Below are 21,302 nucleotides of genomic sequence, written 5' to 3'. Positions count from 1 at the left end.
ATTGTAGAAAAGTTTTAGAGTGCACCTTTAAAAACTAAATAGATTCACTGTTGCTATCGAAGTCATTCCAAATGGTATGTTTAACAGAGCAAATGAAATGTGACCATACTTTATCACTCATATACTGTATCATCAATGATGCTATTTAGGCCTATATAGGATTTGCAAAGTAATCAACAGCTATTGTTTCAATACAATAGCCTAAGGGTTTCAAGCTCAGTTTGATTTAAAATGTAATGATATTTAGTGATCAATGCCGTTCGAGATTATGCACAGATTATTACAGCAATTTTGCATAATCACGAACGGGCATTGATCAATTGCATGTCCTTTTAATTTAATCTCAACTGCAATCCAGGTCATTTCATTCTACTATTAGATGAAGCACAGTGATAACACATTAATCTGTTGTAAAAATAAACAAAACATCTGACATTGTATTCCCATTTGAACTTTGCTGTGCTTTTACTGTAAATTGTTGAAAGCGCAGTGATAACACATTGGAAATTCAATTTCTTTTTGAGTGGGTGAATATAGATTGTAATATCATTAATCAACGCCTCAACCAAATATTCACCAATTATCCATGTTGAAATTACGTGGTGTGCCCAGTGGGATAGTTCTCACACAGCCATCTCCCTTGGTGTGCAACACTCCAACTAGTATGTTCTCTGGGTGTGTCACAGATGTGGTGTACAGTGCCCATATTAGGACATACAAGCTAGTGGTGCTCTGTTGAACGTAGGTGCTTCCTATCTCCTTGGTGTCCCAGTGTTCATGGGGAGAGACCATTTGATAATGCTGCCTGCTGTTATCCCCTTGTGTCAATGCATTCTAGTGGGATTTTGCTCCTCTCAAACCATCTGGTGGATGGGTTGCTGATGACTACACACTTTTAGAAAAAAGGGTTCCAAAGGGGTTCTCTGGCTATCCCCATAGGAGATCCCTTTTTGGTTCCACATAATAATAATAATAATATGCCATTTAGCAAACGCTTTTATCCAAAGCGACTTACAGTCATGTGCGCATACATTTTTACGTATGGGTGGTCCCGGGGATCAAACCCACTACCCTGGCGTTACAAGCGCCATGCTCTACCAATTGAGCTACATAGAACCCTCTGTGGAAAGGGTCCTACATGGAACCAAAAAGGGTTCTTCAAAGGGTTATCCTATGGGGATAGCCAGACAACCCTTACTAGATAGCAACTTTTTTTCTAAGAGTGTAGATGTCAATAACCACTGAGCTTTACATGGCTCTCCTGTTGTGGTCTACCAGAGAGATAGGGGATTGAAAACGGATGTAAATGGCCTACTCACCATTGTCTGTAATGATTTATCTCGAACGTCGCTGTAACAACTTTGTGAATGAGCTGTTTGGAAGTGATTTGGGAAGCATTTGTACCAGTAAAGATTTGCATCTATTATTTTGAATTAAAGACACAAACAAAGCTTACACCACAAACAGTCTTTATTTATACTTTCCCTTCATGTCCCTTGCCTAATCATCTTTCTACCTTTTGTTCCATCTTTATTGTTTTATTCCCTCTTGAATGCAAATCTGGCCCGTAACCGTTGGCACCATAAAACTGAAACCATTTCAAATATGATTTACGCTGCACTTTGTGCCACTATCTCTCTGTTCGACAGAAACGTTCCCGCTCTCGGGTTTATTCCCTCTGTGCAACTATTCTCACTCTATTATTTTCTTAATTACAAAAAGTCTTAAATAGCTCCAACGCATTAATTATTATTCTGTCAGGTTTACACACATACTGTGAAGTGTGCCAGCGGAGGTCCCAAATGCCTGGGATAATCTCCACTTGATGCTCTACAAAGCACACAATTAGCCGTGTGAATCTCTCCTTGTTAGAGTAAATGGGGTTCAAGGTTAATCCACACTCACCATGCCATGTGAAGCTACTTAAGCCATGTGTAGCTACATAGTGATTAAGTTTCTAATTGTTTTAAGGAAGAAAGAAATACAGAATACACACAGCTTGAATCCAGACAGTCAAGTATGTTGAAATACCAGTGGCTCACGTTACAGTGTAGCCTATATTCTTTGACACAGTTCTTAGTTATCATCACTCAGTCTGACCTGTTATGGCTGGTTATTCCAGCATAATTTATTGATGACATTTGGACTGTGTATGTCGATGGCTGTGCTGCTACAGAGTAGGCTAGTCTTTCAATGTTCTCTCATCTAGCTATTTCTGAACATCTGTTATGCACACACAACATCAGGCATTTACCTGAAGAAAAGGTGCCCTTATTTCAAACCAGCTCATACTCCCTGAGCTATCTTATTTTTATGTTCTACACTTATTTTGGATCTGCTGTACCCATGCCAGGGACCTACATATGCAGTGGCGTGTCCAGGGGGTGGCCCAGGGTTGGCCACGGCCCCTGCTGAAATCTGTTTGTCCACCCCAATTCTGAGATCTGATAGGTCGTCTCTGAATATATTGATAATTTCGACCAAGATGTGCACAGACAGCAAGACTCATCAATCTCACTGGAGAAAGCATCCGAGCGAGCGAAACAGCGCCTCTCTGTCTTAATATGTGTACCCCATGTATCTGATGCTGTTTGGACTAAAATAGCATACTTTTCTTGGCCAGACGGCATCAGATACTTGGGCTACAGATACTAAGACAGAGGGGCGCTGTTTGCCTCGTTCGGATGCTTTCTCTGTTGAATAAAAATATAAACGCAACATGTAAAGTGGTCCGATGTTTCATGAGCTGAAATAAAAGACCCCAGATATTTTCTATATGCACAAAATGTTTTTCTCTCAAATTTACCAAGAGAATCCAACCACCTGACAGGTGTGGCATATCAAGAAGCTGATTAAACAGCATGATCATTACACAAGTGCACCTTGTGCTGGGAACATTAAAAAGGCCACTCTATAATATACAGATTTGTCACACAACACAATGCCACAGATGTCTCAAGTTTTTAGAGAGTGTGCAATTGGCATGTTGACTGCAGAAATGTCCCCCAGAGCTGTTGCCAGATAATTTAATGTTAATTTCTCTACCATAAACTGCCTGCAACATCATTTTAGAGAATTTGGCAGTACGTCCAAACGGCCTTACAACCACAGACCACGTGTAACCATGCCAGTCCAGGACCTCCACATCTGGCATCTTCACCTGCGGCATCGTCTGAGACCAGCCACCGGGACAGCTGATGAGACTGTGGGTTTGCACAACCAAAGCTCATCTGTGTGCTCGTCGTCCTCACCAGGGTCTTGACCTGACTGCAGTTTGGCGTCGTAACCGACTTCAGTGGGCAAATGCTCACTTTCGATGGCCAATGGCACGCTGGAGAAGTGTGCTCTTCACGGATGAATCCCAGTTTCAACTGTACCGGGTGAGCTGATGTCAACGTTGTGAACAGAGTGCACCATGGTGGCGGTGGGGTCATGGAATTGGCAGGCATAAGCTACGGACAACAAACACAATTGCATTTTATCGATGGCAATTTGAATGCCCATTGTCGTGCCATTCATCCGCCGCCATCACCTCATGTTTCAGCATGATAATGCATGGCCAATGTCGCAAGGATCTGTACACAATTCCTAGAAGCTGAAAATGTCCCAGTTCTTCCATGGCCTGCATACTGTACCGGGCAGATGGCAGACTGTTTGCTGATTTCAACGTTGTGAACAGAGTGCCCCATGGTGGCGGTGGGGATTTGGTATGGGCAGGCATAAGCCACGGACAACGAACACAATTGCATTTTATTGATGGCAATTTGAATGCACAGAGATACCATGACAAGATCCTGAGGCCCATTCTTGTGCCAATCATCCGTCTCCATCACCTCATGTTTCAGCATGATAATGCACGGCCCCATGTTGCAAGGATCTGTACACTTCCTGTAGGCTGGAAATGTCCCAGTTCTTCCATGGCCTGCGTACTCACCAGACATGTCACCCATTGAGCATGTTTGGGATGCTCTGGATTGACGTGTACGACAGCGTGTTCCAGTTCCCGCCAATATCCAGCAACTTCGCACAGCCATTGAAGAGGAGTGGGACAACATTCCACAGGCCATAATCAACTGCCTGATCAACTCTATGTGTAAGAGATGTGTCGTGCTGCATGAGGCAAATGATGGTCACACCAGATACTGACTGGTTTTCTGATCCACGCCCCTTTTTTTTAAAGATATCTGTGACCAACAGATGCATATCTGTATTCCCAGTCATGTGAAATCCATAGATTAGGGCCTAATGAATTTATTTCAATTGACTGATTTCCTTATATGATCTGTTGCATTGTTGCATGTTGCATTTATATTTTTTTTCAGTGTAGATTCAGCCTCTTGCGAATTGAAGGAGAATTATAAAACACGAATAGAAACGAATGAGAAATCATTTTATAGGTTTGTTTCTTTTTTTATTGTTACAATTTTGACATCCATTAATACATGCCACTTTGTAGGCTGAATGTCATCACACTTATGGTGTTTGTAATAATGTCAATTTCCATTCAAATGGCGGGTGCACAGTGGACTGTTCGGACGCTGGACTTATATTGGAGTAGACGAATGTGTGCAGCTAACCTACTTAATCAACTTTTTGAAGTGATTTGTTTGACAATCAGATTCAAACGTCATGACTGGTTGTGTTCATGACACATTAAAAGGTAATACATTTTTACAGTTAAATTACATGTCTTTACTATGAAGGACATAAAGCGCGTGCATACATAAGAGGTCCCGAAAAAAGAAATACAGACCCACCCGAATGTCACGGTATAATTCACACTCTGGATGGCACTTTAAAGTGAATTTACTGCTGTATGCTAATACCCTTATATGAATTACTGACCTTGAACGCAAACACTGTAACAAGACTTTTGGAATTGATTTATGATTTATTTGAACAGGGAAATGTACCAAACCTAAGCTGAAGCATTTAATGCGTTGAACCATCATAAGTTTATTGAAAACATCCACCTTGCATCGATTAAGGTTCAAAATGTTATGGCCCCCCTAAACTAGATCTGTGCCCCACCTTGGCCAACCCCTTTCAAAATGTTCTGGACATGCCACTGTACATATGTAGCAAATCATATATCCACTTACTGTATATCTATACATTTACATTCTATGGCTCTGGGTTATAAATTCTGCATGGCATTTAACACAACCATACTTTGTAGATAGATGTACAGATGTAGGATCGTAATTTGATCACCCTGTTGTTGCAGGAAATGTCCTGCACAACAGGAAATGCAAACTTGTTGTGTATTCAAGGTTTAAAAAGGCATCTAAAGTTTGTAAATTCCACTTTAAAATGTTTGACTTGATTTGCCCTAACTAAAAATGTACCAAACCCTACAAATGTATTTTTTTACTGTGAGAAACTGGTCCCATATCTGTAGCCGCACTGACCGATTTCATCAGCTCTCTGGACATTACTCACAATGCTACAGTTTCATGTATGTTTGGGTGGTGTTTACGTCATCCCAGGTACTTTATACACTTCTTCATACCCTGCAGGGTCCTGCACAGTAAAGCTTCTCTCCTCCCTCTGTCCTTCTATCTCTCCCTCTATCTCTCTCTCTCTCTCTCTCTGAGTGTGGTTTTCTCTTTCATGAGGTAGAAGGAAGTCCCTAGTGTCTCCTCTCACCTTGGCCCCATACTATCAACCCATCAAAAACATGTTTCAGAGGCACAGTCTTTCATTTATAATTAATGGACAACATATGACAAGCAAAAAAAGTGGCCCTGGAGAACACAGTTGAGAACACATTCAGCGATATGCCTAATGAAATAGGAAAAATTAAGGCAAACTGAGAAGGAGAGGTAAAGGAAAGGGCGAGAGAGAAAGTGCTAGCATAGCTGTGTAGCGATGCATGCTACATGCTCGTTGGGTGCTGATTGGGTGTGCCATGGCTGGCCTTAATAGAAACCTGAGTGGTAATCACAGATAGCGGCTAGAAGGTCAACCTGCCTACTTCACCTTTCCTCTGATATGTGTGGATTGAGAGGGTGGATGCTAGCCTACTTTCCCTCCATTTTCCAAGATAAAAAACACAGAAGTGGATGAGTCCACTCAGAAGTATGACCTCTCTGGCTCTCGCTGGTTGTGACATGGCAAATGGAAATGCTATTAAACCATTATTTTGAATGATTGGGCTTGCCTGGATTAGAACAATGGGGGGATACAGCTTCCGGCAAGAATTGTATCTAAATTCTCTGTTTGATGAGTTTTGTGGGTTTGATTTGTGAGGCCAACAAAGTTTTCTTTGCTGTTTGGAACAGAAATATCCAGCAGACATAATTTGAAAACAATGATGAGCATGAAATTTGTCAAAATGTTTCTGTCAAAGCAAGTTATGGTTTCATTAAAAATATATAATTAAGGCATAAACCTACATAAAGCCAGCTAAGAGTTTAATTAAATAAACCACCGTAAAGAGAACACATTCTTAATCTCTGAGATTACTATTTCCATATTACTGTTCTTGTTATTAATGCATAGTCTTATCATGGGAGAATGCACATGCCTTAAAATGATTGGGTTTGGCTACAAAGTGGGCTTGGACAACATTTAATTTTTTCTATTAAGACGATAATTGTGGTAATATTTTTACATTATGGGAATATAATATTTTTCCATTAAGGGAAATAACTGAAAGCCAGCAGATTAACTTCCGACAGCAGAACTCTGTGAACGCCTGGGATGTCTGGGATCCATCAAAGGAAGAAAATGACTTCTCCTCCTTATCCATCTGAAAAATTATAACCCACCATTCTAATTCCCTGTTGCATAGGTGTAGGAGAGAGAAAGCACACTGGCAGTGGTTATTTTTTATGAAAGGATTGAAGACAACACTGTCTAGCTCAGAGGAAAACATCAAATGAGAATGGAAATAGCAATCTTCCAACCAGGGATTGAAATGTTAAAAGTGAAACAGAGCACTAAACAGGAGAGGAACCATTAAATCACACAAACACTCAAATCTTTCTCTCTGGGGAGAGAGGGGGGAGAGAGGGAGGGAAAGTGATTGACAGGCAGGAGTGCATGTAGCGTAGCTGCCTCAGCTGATGGTAGGCACAGGAGACCACACTCTCGTCACTGTAGAGTGGTCACTGGGACATCAAGCTGATTGGTTGATTGATTACTGATTGATGAATCCTGACATTAGGGGAAGAGAAACAACAGTCTATGGTGCTTTTAAGGTCCCAATGATCGATGTTGAGCTAAGACAAGACAGACGCTAATTAACTCAAGAACCAAGGAGAGAAAGGCTGACACTGGCTTTCTCACCCTTCTATTTTATTTATGTATTTTTTTATTTTACTGTTTTTTTTGTTTTTTTTGGGGGGGGGGGTAGATCAACTTTAATATTGCAGATAGATTGTAACTTCCATCAATGTAATTGTCTGCATCACTTCCAATCCCCCATATGTTTTTATTTTTTCGCAAATCTCTCTCTCTCTCTCTCTCTCTCTCTCTCTCTCTCTCTCTCTCTCTCTCTCTCTCTCTCTCTCTCTCTCTCTATATATATATATATATATATATATATATATATATATATATATATATATATATATATATATATATATATATATATATACATACATACATATATCCTTAAAAAAAATATATTTCCCTTTATTACTTTCCAACCCCACCACCCTTTCCCTAATTGGAGTAAACTAGTGAACAACAACGCTTAGGCCTCTACTTCCAGCTTATACATACTATATACACCTTATGGACACAGTCAATTTTACGATAATTTTACCTTGCTTGGTTTTACTCCTGAACTTCCTCTACCCTCAACCTCTCCGATCATTTCCATGATGTCCATCCGGTTTGCTTCTATATGCCATATCTTTTCAACTGTGCTCTTTCACAAAAGCTCTCAACCTATAACCTTTATACTTATTATGGACACAGTATGCTTTACATTAGTTCTCTTGTTGTTATTAGTTGTTATTAGTCCCATCCTTCAGCTCCATTCAACACCTCCCATCTATCTCTTAACACCATCCATATTGGATTTCTATTTGCCATATATTTTTCAACTGTACTGTGATGTTTCACAAAAGTACTGAACCCTTCTATTATCATTGTTTCTACAGATTGTAAATTGAAAATAAACATTTTTGCTAAAAGTATTATTATATTATTGATCGATTGACTATGAATTTTCAGATCACCCAGTAGTGCTATCTGCAGGGTTAGCTCCAGGTAAATATTGCAATCCTTCAGCCATTCCTGGACCTATGTCCAAAAACAAGCTACAAATGGACAGTACCAAAACAAATGATCTAATGATTCTGTCTCTTCGCAGCAAAATCTGCAGAACTGTCCAAGATTGTATCCCCCAAATAAATAACATTCTATTGGTAGCAAGAATTTTGTATAATAATTTAAATTGAAAAATTCTAAGTTTTGAATCCGGCGTTGTTTTGCGTATCAGTTCATAAACACTATGCCATGGAATCGGTACGTCATAAAACTCTTCCCAACTATTTTGCAATCTATATGGGACGGCTGTCAATCCTTTGGACCTTAAATGAAACTGGTATACTTTTTTATTTATCACAAATTTCTTTAACCAATTATGTTCTTTAATGCAGGGCCGACAGACAGGTTCCTTACTTTTTCCCCCTTCCACTTTCCTCTTCCATTTTTGCGGTAATGCTGCAATTATTTGGTTGTAATTTTGGGTAGAGCAGACATTTCCATATGTTTTTGTTAGCTGCATGTCCTACCTATGATATAACTTACGAAGATTATACCTTTTTTTTTAAATTATTCCATCTCTCATACACTCACAATCTTCCTCATTTAGACATTTCAGGAATTATTAATTATTGCATAAAGATCAAAGAAGATTGATGAGAGTGAATGACACACTTAGAAAAAATAACCCTCTGTGTAAAGGGTTATACATGGAACTCAAAAGGGTTCTACCTGGAACCAAAATGGGTTCTACCTGGAACCAAAAAGGGTTCTTCAAAGGGTTTTGCTATAGGGACAGCCGAAGAACCATTTTAGGTTCTAGATAGCACCTTTTTATCTAAGAGAGCACAGGAATGAATCCATATGCTGGGTAAATGAGAATAGACTAGAGCTAGGGCTATAGATAAAACAGATTAAAGAGAATGTTTGAGTGGATAAAATCTGTGTTGTACTGTGCTGTCATCATCAGGCTGAAACATCTTGATCATGATTGGCTGCCTCACTAGAGCTTCACCCTTATTTCCATGTTAGAGCTCATAACTGTTACCTGGAGTTGTTTACGGAATACAATAGATAATTAAATCATGACCAAGTTATAAATAGAAAAAAATCGATGCTCGCTGGTATTTAGGGCATATGCATGTTGACTCGATAGATTAAAATAGTCTGAGATTACGGACATATATTTGGCACCAGAGACTGGTGGTATATCGGACAGGATTAAATGCACAGATTATTGTTAGGATAAACAGGGAGGAGAGGATGAGATTTTTGTACATGCACAGTGAGGCAGACTGGTCCAAAAAGATACAACGTTGGAAACTGCCCAGAAATGGGTGGACCAATGCATCAGAAAGTCATGTAAAATCGGATAAAGTATCTGTTCTCCATTTTCCTAAGGGAAGATACACAGGAATCACAGAGTGAACACACACACAAACAAGCCACTGATGGGACACTTAGTGACAGATATGCTGGGACAGTCTTTGGGATGAGAAGCCCAGTCTAAAGACTCCTGCAAAGGGCTTCATTTCAGAGCCCATCCCCATCTGACTTTATAGTTACCAGTGACATTTTGGACGCCGATCAATGGACAGTGACCCCTCACTCTCCAACCTCGACCTTTACCAGCTCAAAAGGCAGCGCCTCTCTCAGTGGAAAACGTCTTTCAAGTTGGGGGAAGCAATTCTCTTCAAAGAGCTCTGTGAAAACCAAACACATGAGACACTCTTTACTTATTGATGCTGAGGTTCGAGAGTGAGGCTCAAGATGAAAACACAGGTAGAGTAGATACCTTTTACAGCAACACCTCAACTCAAAGCTGCGTTTCTTGTATTTTTCTCCAGATCGGTACATGGTTTAGCTGTCATACCCCTTTCACACTATCTTGCCGACCCAAACCAAGATGTACTTTTCTTTTCACATTGTCCGTTCAGTATGCTTCCAGCAACTATGATCAGCACAGCTCGGTTTGGCTTGGCTCATTTAGGATCAGTATTGCGAAAAACCCTATTCTGTGTGGCCCAGGTTGGAACAGAACAGTGACATTGAGGTGCGTACAGCTGGCCATTTCCCCTTCATCCAATGATGTGAGGATGAGGTCCCTCATGAAGAAGCGCTCTAATAATCCTCAAATGTCACTGTGAGCAAACCCTGGGTGAAGACAATTGCTGTCACAGGCTTGGGAGGACAGCATGCTGGTAGCGTTAATATTGATGGTGCACTTGTATCTGCGATGACCTAACTAGTGAGTCCTAAAAGTGTTGTAAGGTAGTATTATTAACGGGGCACCAGTCCAGTTATTGGACAAAATGGTATTCTAAGAAGACCTGACTTATGAGTTATTTAAGTAATAAATATATAAGACTACAATTAAAATAACAGTAATAAATTGATTCATCTTAAGGTATAAATTCTATGAGAATCAATTGGAGTTCTTTACCAGAATAACAAGACAATCACAATTGATTTATACAATCAACATTTAATAACACTCATCAAAATATTTACAAACATAATGAGAATGATCACAAAATAGGAAATATAATGAAAGATAAGAAGTAAAGACCTGGAGATCCTGAAGATTAAATGATGTTGTACTCCGTCTGTGATCAAAGTCTGTTGGTGTCCTTATGCTTGTTGCTCTTCTCTGTCGGTTCCTTGCTTGAGTTGCAGAGGCTCTGCGCTAATTGTCTTCTCTTTCTTTCCTTGAAGGTTATCTTAAATGTATCATTCAGGCTACACTAGTTATTTTAAGTCTTATGTCTTCTTCTGAGACTAAGTCTTCTTCTGAGCGTGTTTAGTGCATGGGCATTTCAGTCCCAATTTCTGTACTGGATTACAGGTACTATTCCCTAAAAAGTAATTTTCCCCTAATCTATCAGTTACCAGTTCTGGCCATTAAAGGCAAAGGTCCAGGGCCTTTGGTAAGCCTTCTGGAGATGGAGGTCTTTCTCACTCCTTTGCGTCCAGAGTTAAGAGCGTGAGAGAGAGGGGAACAGTACTTTTCTAGTCCTGCTAGGTCACATGGTATCACACCTAGGTGTCGCAAGCCATTTTTACAACAGATTGTCTTGGAGGTAGAGATTGTATTTTGTGGAGAAAACCTAAAGTTGGTTAAGGTCAATTCAACATAATGTTCAGCATTGTTCAACATATGCCATTCAAATGACACATCACTACAGTGTGTTGGAAACTCATTCCCAGGGTCCATTCTAGGAGAGATGATGTCACGCCCTGGCTCTGGGGACTCTAGTATGTTGAGCCAGGGTGTGAGTGTTCATTTGTTTATGTTCTAGTTTGTATTTCTATGTTGGCCTGAGTGACTCCCAATCAGAGGCAACGAGTGTCAGCTGGTTGTCTCTGATTGGGAGCCATATTTAAACTGTCTATCTTTCCCTTTGTGTTTGTGGTTTCTTGTTCTTATTTGGTTTGTTTATGTAACCAGAGACATCACGTTTTCGTCTGTTGTTTTGATCGTGTGATCATACTCTAATAAATATAAATATGTTCACCTTCAACGCTGCGCATTGGTCCTCCTCCTTAGACGATCGTGACAGAAGAAACCACCAGAACTGGACCAAGCAGCCTAGTGAGGAGCAGAGTGGGTGGACTTGGCAACAGTGGAGGAAGAGGTTCGACTGGGTCAAGCCGAATGAGGAGCTGAATGGCGGAGATTGGAAGCAGGAGAGCGAGAGTTGGGCGAGAATTATCGAGGCCTGGCCCACGGGGAAGAGAGACTCCCAGAAAATGTTTAGGGGGGGGCTCACGACGTCGGACCAGCAGGAGGCCGCGATAGAGCGGCCCAGCGGGTTGCCAGAGGAGGCCGCCAGGTTACGGGGGCCACTGGTCGAAGAGGGGATGGAGGATGTAGAGGCACGGCGAGAGGTACTGGCGTGTGTTGCCAGTCCGGTCCGGCCTGTTCCTGATCCCCACGTAGGGCCAGTGGTGTGTGTTCCCAGTACGGTCCGGCCTGTTCCTGCCACTCGCACCAAGTCTACGGTGCGCATCGCCAGCTCGGCCCGGCCCATTCCTGCTCCCCGCACCAAGTCAGTGGTGCGTTTGCGTCAGCCCTGTCCGGCCCGTTTCTGCTCTCCGCACCAAGTCTGTGGTGCGCGTCGCCAGCCCAGTCCGGCCCATTCCTGCTCCCCGCACCAAGTCTGTGGTGCGTTTCGTCAACCCTGTCCGGCCCGTTCCTGCTCTCCGCACCAAGTCTGTGGTGCGCGTTGCCAGCCCAGTCCGGCCCATTCCTGCTCCCCGCACCAAGTCAGTGGTGCGTTTCGTCAGCCCTGTCCGGCCCGTTCCTGCTCCCCGCACCAAGTCAGTGGTGCGCGTCGTCAGCCCGGCACGGCCCGTTCTGCTCCCGCACCAAGTCAGTGGTGCGCCCGTCAGCCGGTCCGGCCCGCTCCTGCTCCCCGCACCAAGTCAGTGGTGCGTTTCGTCAGCCCGGCTCGGCCCGCTCCTGCTCCCCACACCAAGCCAGTGGTGTGCGTGCGTCAGTCCGGCACGGCCCGTGCCTGTTCCACCGGTGGCGGGTTCGGCACCGGTCAGGTGCTGCGTCACGCCGGAGCTAGAGCAATCCGCTCCACCTGTGTTCAGTTCAGCTCTGGTCAGCAGGGCCAGACCGGACCAGGGGTACTTTGGGGGGTTAGAGAAGGAGTGGGGGGTCATGTCCGAGCCGGATCCGCCGCCGAGGCGGAGTGCCCACCCGGTCCCTCCCTGTTGTATTTGGTTGGCGCGGTCGGAGTCCGCGCTTTAGGGGGTACTGTCACGCCCTGGCTCTGGGGACTCTAGTATGTTGAGCCAGGGTGTGAGTGTTCATTTGTTTATGTTCTAGTTTGTATTTCTATGTTGGCCTGAGTGACTCCCAATCAGAGGCAACGAGTGTCAGCTGGTTGTCTCTGATTGGGAGCCATATTTAAACTGTCTATCTTTCCCTTTGTGTTTGTGGTTTCTTGTTCTTATTTGGTTTGTTTATGTAACCAGAGACATCACGTTTTCGTCTGTTGTTTTGATCGTGTGATCATACTCTAATAAATAGAAATATGTTCACCTTCAACGCTGCGCATTGGTCCTCCTCCTTAGACGAACGTGACAGATGATAGAGTCATGAAGGTTAACAAGTGTCATCCCATATATGTGTATCTTCAGATCTAGAAACTGAGTTGGTTTGGCCATTGCAAAGATTGAGTATTAAAATAAATACCTGGAGATACTGTATGTAGGAACCCCAAAACATAGGCAGATGTCACTGCACTATAACATTGAGACAAATGGAGTCAAGACACAACACGCACAAAACACTGTCTTTTCCAGATCTGGTTACACAGTTGTCAGGCCAGATTACCTGAAATACTTTACGCATTGACTGGTTGAAAAACATTAAATGAAAATTGAACACAGTATATTATTTTTCTGTAATGTGATTTGTTATGTAGTTTAATAATATGTTATTGATCAGGTTGAGTCTTTTGCAAGAATCTATTCAGGTTGTCTTTTGCGTAAATCTATCACACCGGTTGAGAGAGACATGTAGGCAAGCTATCACAGTGCCTCCAATCTGCTGTACTTTATCAGCTATCCTTGTTGTCAGATTCTCAGGGGAAACCCCTTCATACTAATTGAGTGCACCCAGCAGGTCTCAGGGGCCAATCTGGCAACCTCATGCTCCTTCATTCAGGTTGACTGATTCAGACAGTGAGACAGTCAGGCTCCCAACAGGTCTATGAAGATGCCCACGCCATAAAACCCATTCCCTGGATGAGAATCTAGGTCATGTAATCTCTCTGGGCCCTGGAGCAGGAGGTTGATGTGGGGACCAGCTTAGAATAAACTCAGAGGTGGATTCTACAAAGTCCCTTGGGGGCCATCAGGTGGTCAATGGCTGGGTTCCGATTCTCTACCGTTCTACAGAAATGTGCACTTGTTCACTCTGTTGGATTGGTGTAAGTATGGCTGGAGGGAGTTTCCACCAACATATTACCCACATCAGTCTATTCCTTTTAAATCCATGACAGGAAGTGTAGTAGTGCACATTTACTAGCCCATGGCTCTATGGTGGTGGAGGTGTGAGCAGAGGGTCCAAAGGAGAGGCCCTCAAAAAGAGGAGAGAGTAGCCTACAACATCATTGTGGTTGGGTGTGAAATTCCAGAGCGGGGTGCATTTTAAATATAGTCCTGTCTGTCTTTTCCATCAAGACCACATTGAAAATAAATGTTGTAATATGTGTTAACCCCAGGGCTCTGCAAGCATTAACTGTACAAAAAATTAATCAAATCAGCTCGACAGTGAATAGATTTGTAAAGAAAAACATAGGCCTACTCCAGGTATATAAAATGTTCCAGATTCCAGATGGGTTAAACGGAGATAAAACTCTATCTCAATATGGACCCATTTGCACAAAGAACTTGGTTCAAGGAATATCGGATTTAATCGGTTGCTGTGGAAGAGGGTTAGACTTGTCAGCTGGAGTTTGGCTTTACAGTGAAAAAGGAGTTTATGTGGAGAGAGTTTCATAAATAATTTGTAAACAGACCGAATTCTCTGTCAACACCAGTGTCCCATGGCGAACCTCATTTATCAGAGAGAGAGAGAGAGAGAGAGAGAGAGAGAGAGAGAGAGAGAGAGAGAGAGAGAGAGAGAGAGAGAGAGAGATGGTCCAGTAACTTTTTTAGCCTAACAGTTTTCTAACAAATAAAATTACGTTGGTTAGGACATTTAGACAGCAGAACTGTAAACCACTGTAGAGCAAATAGATCTCACCTACAAAACGAATTGCTTGGCATGAGAGATGAGAATTTAGCCATCAATTGTGAGTAAAATGAGTCATTCTAACTTTTCGTTGAAAATAGGGTAATTTACAGTTGTTGGCTTCTGAGCAAAATGTCTCCAGTGTTACATTTGCCTCGAATGAATTAATTGAGTAGGCCTAGCCCAAAGCTGGCGCACCAGTAGAGGGAGCAGAGCTTTAACGCGCGTCCTTGCTGTCTGGAATCCTTGGAACGTCCCTATGCCCCATTGAAGTTGAAAAATGGTTAAGGTTAGGGGGAAAATGGTTAAGGTTAGGGTTAGGGTTAGGGTTAGGGTCCCCCCGTTTTATCATTGGAATGTGATACAAAACAAGGCAACGGTGTGCTTTAGGACCATGCAGACACCTCCGAGCGGTCGGGTAGGCTGTTTGAAGTGTTTATCCGACTGAAGAAAAAAAATATATATATATATATATATATATATATATATATATATATATATATATATATATATATATATATATATGTATAGTTATGTCCCCCCCACTTCTAAAACCAAAGTTGCGCCCCTGGGGTTAGGGTAAGGGTTAAGGTTAGGGTTTAGGGAAGGGCAGCGGTGGCCTGCCCATTTGGGCGCTAAGGGCAGCGCCCCACTTGTGAAAAAAGTACAAAACGTGTGATTTGTGAAAAATAAAGAAATAAAAAGTACATATATTTGTATTTTAAAATATATATTTATGTAATTCTTGGATTATGTTTTAAATGCTCATAAAACTGCGGTAAATGTCGACATTTTCCTGTTTCAAAAATAAATTGTTCAAAACGACTGCCAGCAGCAGCTCCGCCTCCGTGGGCGCATAGGCCTTGCTAACATTGATTGGATTGATTTGTCAGCTATTTGCTATAGACAAGTTGGTTGTTTAGCAACAAAACTGACACGTGCGCAACTACAGGGTAAGACAGATGGGGTTGGCTTAGATTGTTGACAACATGTAAACTATATTTAGTCTCCAATGTTTATTGAAAACATAAATACATTTGCACAATGAGCACTTGTTGTCTCTCAAATACATCGTTACAGCTGTTGGTTAGCTAGCTAGCAATTGTTTTGCCATACTGGCATTGACATGAAATCAATCAAAACACTTCAAAACAAGACATGGTATCAAGAACAAGACGAAACTAGCTGAAACAAGTCACTTACGATTCCCCACATGGTAATTTCTTGTCATTGTTGGTAGCTATCTGGGCATCCAGAATCACAACAACTCACAGACTTCTGCCAATTGAAGCGTGCGCATCATTTTCGTGACATTGTCAGCTAACCCATCTATGAGGTGGAATTGTCCCAATGAAATCACAGGATTTCATTGCATAAATTATAACAGCACAAAGTAAATGGACTGCACTGGGGCGCTCAAATGTGCGTCCGTTCAGTCAGAACTTCTGGGTCTCCTCTAGTCTCCATCCCAATGAGTCTCTCACACCAGACGGCTTACTTCAGCATGTGAGACTAGAACTGCTCTATCAGGTACAGATGGCGCTAAAGTAAAAACGAATTGTAATTAACTTGTAAATAAATAATTATAAGAGTCATGGGAGCCTGGGACCTGATAAACCGGACAACTACATCCAACAAGAGTCGAAGGACAGAGGGATACACTAGCTAGAACCTTCTCATCGCGGATCTGGTAGGACAAAAAAGCATGGCAAATATTCCTTTCCCCCCATGTTGTTCGTCAGGTTCTACTGTAGGTGACAGGGTGACATGTTGTGTGGACTAAAACAGCATAAAACCGGGTGTATCACAAAGCATGATCAAATTAATTTGCCATCTACAGTAATTTTGAGAAACATTTAAATAGATTGGTCGATTTTTGGAGTCTAATTAACCAGTTATCTACCTTTGATATGTTGGTAGCTTTCTTTCCAGTCTTTCTAAACTAATATCTGACTAACTCGGAAATGTGAAGTTATTTCATAATGAAAGATAACTGGCTAGCGCATCATGCTTTCTGACATGATGTTAGCTAGCTATCCCCAGATAGATAATCACTGTTGCATTCTCCCTGGTGCATTTGTGAGCTGGCTGCTCATTCTAAATAGTATAATTGGGGCGGCAGGTAGCTTAGTGGTTAAGAGCGTTGTGCCAGTAACCGAAAGGTCACTGGTTCTAATCCCTGAGCCGACTAGGTGTCGATGTCTGTCGATGTGCCCTTGAGCAAGGCACTTAACCCTAATTGCTCCTGTAAGTCGTTCTGGATAAGAGCGTCTGCTAAATAAAAAATATAATATAATTGAATCTGTTCCAAACAGTGGCAGTCATTAGGTTTTGACATGCAAAAGTGAAATAGGTGTATTTATGCTGTTGTTCAAATGCACAGATCACTTTATATATCTTCTCAAAGAAACTACTTGTAGTTCGAAAACTGAATACCTCGCGCCCCGGGTATTCAGCCAATCAGCGGCCACTACTGGGGTAGGGCAGTCCCAAGGATACCGGATAGCACTAACCTTTGACGCACGGGCATCATTGGCTGAGAAACCATGCATGTCATAGCAGAAAAAGCACAGCGCGAAAAAACGGAATAGTAAACTAGTTCCAACTAGTGATGGGCATTGAGCCGGATCATTTGGCTCTATTCAGCTAAAAGAGACATTCAGCAAAAAAATATCACATCTCTAATGTAAAGCCTACAAAGTTGCCTGCCATTATGTCAGACCGTCACATGTGAGTTCAAATACATTGTTACCCTGACCAAATTATTAGATGGCCAGCAGAAAAAGTTTTTTTAAAGCACTGTAAAAATGTGTGTGGACCATAAAAAAGTATCTCTCCTCACTATCTATTGTTCCTGTCGTAAGGAATTACAACCTTCAGAGAATGTTGTTGCATATAATGTTATATGCAGATAATAGTTGTCTGGAGCTCAAAAAGCAGTAGTAACAGTATGCCAATCAGGGAGCCAAATGAACGGCTCTTTCACAGATGCGATTCGGTTCCTCACGTTCACCAAAAAGAGCCATAAAAAAGAGCCGTTCATTCGAGAACGACCCATCACTAGTTCCAACGAGTCCCCTGTCGGCCAATTGCGCTCTATCTATCACCAACATAACATTGCTTGCTCAATACAAAGAGAGCGCGGATTCATAAAGGCGCACGGTGATTTATATTTCTTTCTGCCGCCACTGGAGCGGTCCAAGGTGCTGAAACATGAATCAAACTGCCGGAGTATCCCAGAATGTTCGTCGTTACTCTTCTGATGATAAGGTAAGCAGCGATGTAAAGTGAGCGGTTATTTCATATCGACGGATGTTTTGCGTGTACGGATGTGTTACTTACCTTTGCAAGTTTGTGAATTGGTTACGTTTTTGACTCGGGACCCCATCCCCAAGCATTAGTCTACTGAGTAAACACGTTTCCAATGTAGGGAAAAGCTTTCTGTTTTTGTCATCTCAGATCAACTAACTTAGGCTATAAACTTGAGTTTGTGGGACTCCTAGCAGGCACAATGAATGGACACCTGATAGAGATAACATTGTTATCAATCATTGTGCGAAATTGCGCTCGTGTCCGCCAATCTCTCACAAAGATGATGCTGGTTGTATTACTTACAGTGCCTTCATAAAGTATTCACACCCCTTGAAAAAAAAAATCGCACATTTTTGGGTTACAAAGTAGGATTAAAATGGACGTAATTAAAATGTTTGGTGAACGATCTACACAAAACACAAAGTGGAAGAAAAAGCCTTAAGCAAATTACAAAAAATAATCTACTAATATATCTTCACTATTCACCACCCTGAGACAATACATGTTAGAAACACCTTATGGTTTACATCTGTGAGTCTTTTTGGGTAAATCTCTTAGAGCTTTGCACACCTGGATTTTTCCATTATTCTTTTTACAATGATTCAAGCCTGGTCAAGTTGGTTGTTGATCATCGCAAGAAAGCCATTTTCATAGATTTTCAAGCCGATTTAAGACAAAAACTGTAGCTAGGCCACTCAGGAACATTCAATGTCATCTTGGTAAGCAACTCCAGTGTAGATTTAGCCTTGTGTTGTAGGTTATTGACCTCCTGAAAGGTACATTTGTTTCCCAGTGTCTGTTGGAAAGTAGACTGAACCAGGTTTTCCTCTAGGATTTTGCCTGTGCTTAGCTGTATTCCGTTTCTTTTTATCCCCAAAAACTCCCTAGTTCTTGCCGATGACAAGCATACCCATAACAGGATGCAGCCAACACCATTCTTGAAAATGGTGGTACTCAGTGATGTGTTGTGTTGGATTTGCCCCAAACATAACGCTTTGTAATCAGGACAAAATATTAATTTCTTTGCTAATGTTTTTGCAGTATTACTTAAGTGCCTTGTTGCAAACAGGATGCATGTTTTGGAATATTTGTATTCTGTACAGGCTTCCTTCTTTTCACTCTGTCATTTAGGTTAGTATTGTGGATTAACTACAATGTTGTTGATCCATCCTCAGTTTTCTCATATCACAACCATTAAACTCTGTAACTGTTTTAAAATCACCATTGGCCTCATGGTGAAATCCCTGAGCAGTTTCCCTCCTCTCCGGAAACTGAGTTAGGAAGGACGCCTGTCTCTTTGTAGTGACTGGGTATATTGATACACCATCCAAAGTGTAATTAATAAGGGATATTAGTCAGCGTGTGCTTTTTATTTTATCTACCAATCATTGCTCTTCATTGCGAGGCATTGAAAAACCTCCCTGATCTTTGTGGTTGAATCTGTGCTTTTAATTCACTACTCAATTAAGGCTGTAACACAATTTTTTGGGGAAAAAGGAATGAGGAGTGAATATTTTTTGAAGGCACTGTAGGGCTGGATAAAATATTAAACTTAGTGGCCTCCCGAGTGGGGCAGCGGTCTAACATGCTGACCACACCGCCCACGTCGCGTGCGCGAGTGTTGCAAAATATATGTACACATACATGTTATTCAATCATTGTACCCACACTGCTCGTGCGCTGCAAGTCCCGCCTCTCCCATCTCCTCATTGTTTTTTAGGAGCATATACCCACGTGGGTGATTGAAAGTTGAACTGAGGTCCACACTCCAGTCCAGATGGTGGTGGGAATACACCTTAAAGTTGGTTGCCAACCACCATATAAAGTCCAAAGAAGAAGAAGAAGTCTGAAGGAGGAGAGATTACTAGAAACAAACTCGGTTTACCCTTTTATCTGTGGATTAATTGTCGGAGTAGAGGACCTTGTGCATTTCAGGTAAAATAGCAACCCAATGTTTATATCCCAGGATAAATTAGCTAGCAACATCTAGCTAGCTAGCTAAATTGCCATACATGTTTAATGCTTTTCGACCTGTCCCCAAATTAATATAGTTGGTTCAGAGTTCGTTTTGATATTTCAACCTGCGTGTGTCTGGTGTGGGTGGACAAAATCAACATGCGCGCGATGGCGCATGCAGATGCACACACGCGAGTGGTCTGGTCAGCATGTAAGGCACTTTATCACAGTGTTGCGGCATCACTACAACCTGGGGTTCGATCCCAGACTGTGTCATTACCGGCCGTGACCAGGAGTCCCATATGGTGGCGCACAATTGGCCCAGCGTCGTCCGGGTTAGGGGAGGGTTTGGCCTGGGGAGCTTTACTTGGCTCATCGTGCTCTAGCGACTCCTTGTGGGGGGCCGGGTGCCTGCAGGCTGACTTCGGTCGTCAGTTGAACAGTGTTTCCTCCGACACATTGGTGCAGCTGGGTTAAGCAAGGGGGTGTTAAGAAGCTTGGCTTGGCGGGTCATGTTTCGGACCCGCCAAGCCAAGCTTGGGGAGTTGCAGCGATGAGACAAGATCGCAATCACGAAATTGGGGAGAGACAAAATGGGGTAAAAATTACAACAACAAAATAATATACAAAATAAATGATTAAACTTAGGACAAATGGCGTTCCTCTTATAGGACTGTCTCTGAGTGCCTTCAGTAGCCTAGGAGATGATTGAATGATTAATGTGACTTTGGAGAAGACTACCTTTATGAGGTAGCTGAACGTAGCCTGTCACATTAACATTTCATTTGTTAAACCTTTCAATAGCACAGCATGCAGTAATTTGTCCATGATGTGAACATACTTGGGTACGTGCAGTTTGGTTCTGAAGTTTTGCATCACTTTCAATTAGGCTACCGCAGAAATGTCGGTCTGTGTGTGTTTGTATGTTTGTGCGTGCATATATGTGTGTGTGTGTGTGTGTGTGTGTAAGAGAGTGAGAGAGAGAGAGTGCGTGTGTTTGAATGAGAGAGGATGAGAGAGAGAGTTTGTATGTGTACGTGTGCCTGTGTGCTTGTATGGGTAT

At 42.1% G+C, this 21,302-nt stretch overlaps 1 protein-coding gene across 1 annotated transcript in view; it reads left to right on the top strand.

Annotated features, from left to right (window-relative positions):
- Positions 1-18,052: 18,052 nt before the first annotated feature.
- LOC121536642 (inactive dipeptidyl peptidase 10-like) overlaps positions 18,053-21,302 on the top strand; it is a 235,357-nt gene continuing 232,107 nt past the window's right edge. Inside the window, exon 1 of the mRNA XM_041844050.2 lies at positions 18,053-18,241. Coding sequence (XP_041699984.1) covers positions 18,185-18,241 — 57 coding nt within the window. The 5' untranslated portion in view covers positions 18,053-18,184. The remainder of the gene's footprint in view (positions 18,242-21,302) is intronic.

The sequence above is a fragment of the Coregonus clupeaformis genome, chromosome 23 (assembly GCF_020615455.1).
Source record: "Coregonus clupeaformis isolate EN_2021a chromosome 23, ASM2061545v1, whole genome shotgun sequence".
NCBI classification, from domain to species: Eukaryota; Metazoa; Chordata; class Actinopteri; order Salmoniformes; family Salmonidae; genus Coregonus; species Coregonus clupeaformis.
This window is presented reverse-complemented; position numbering and strand designations above follow the sequence as displayed.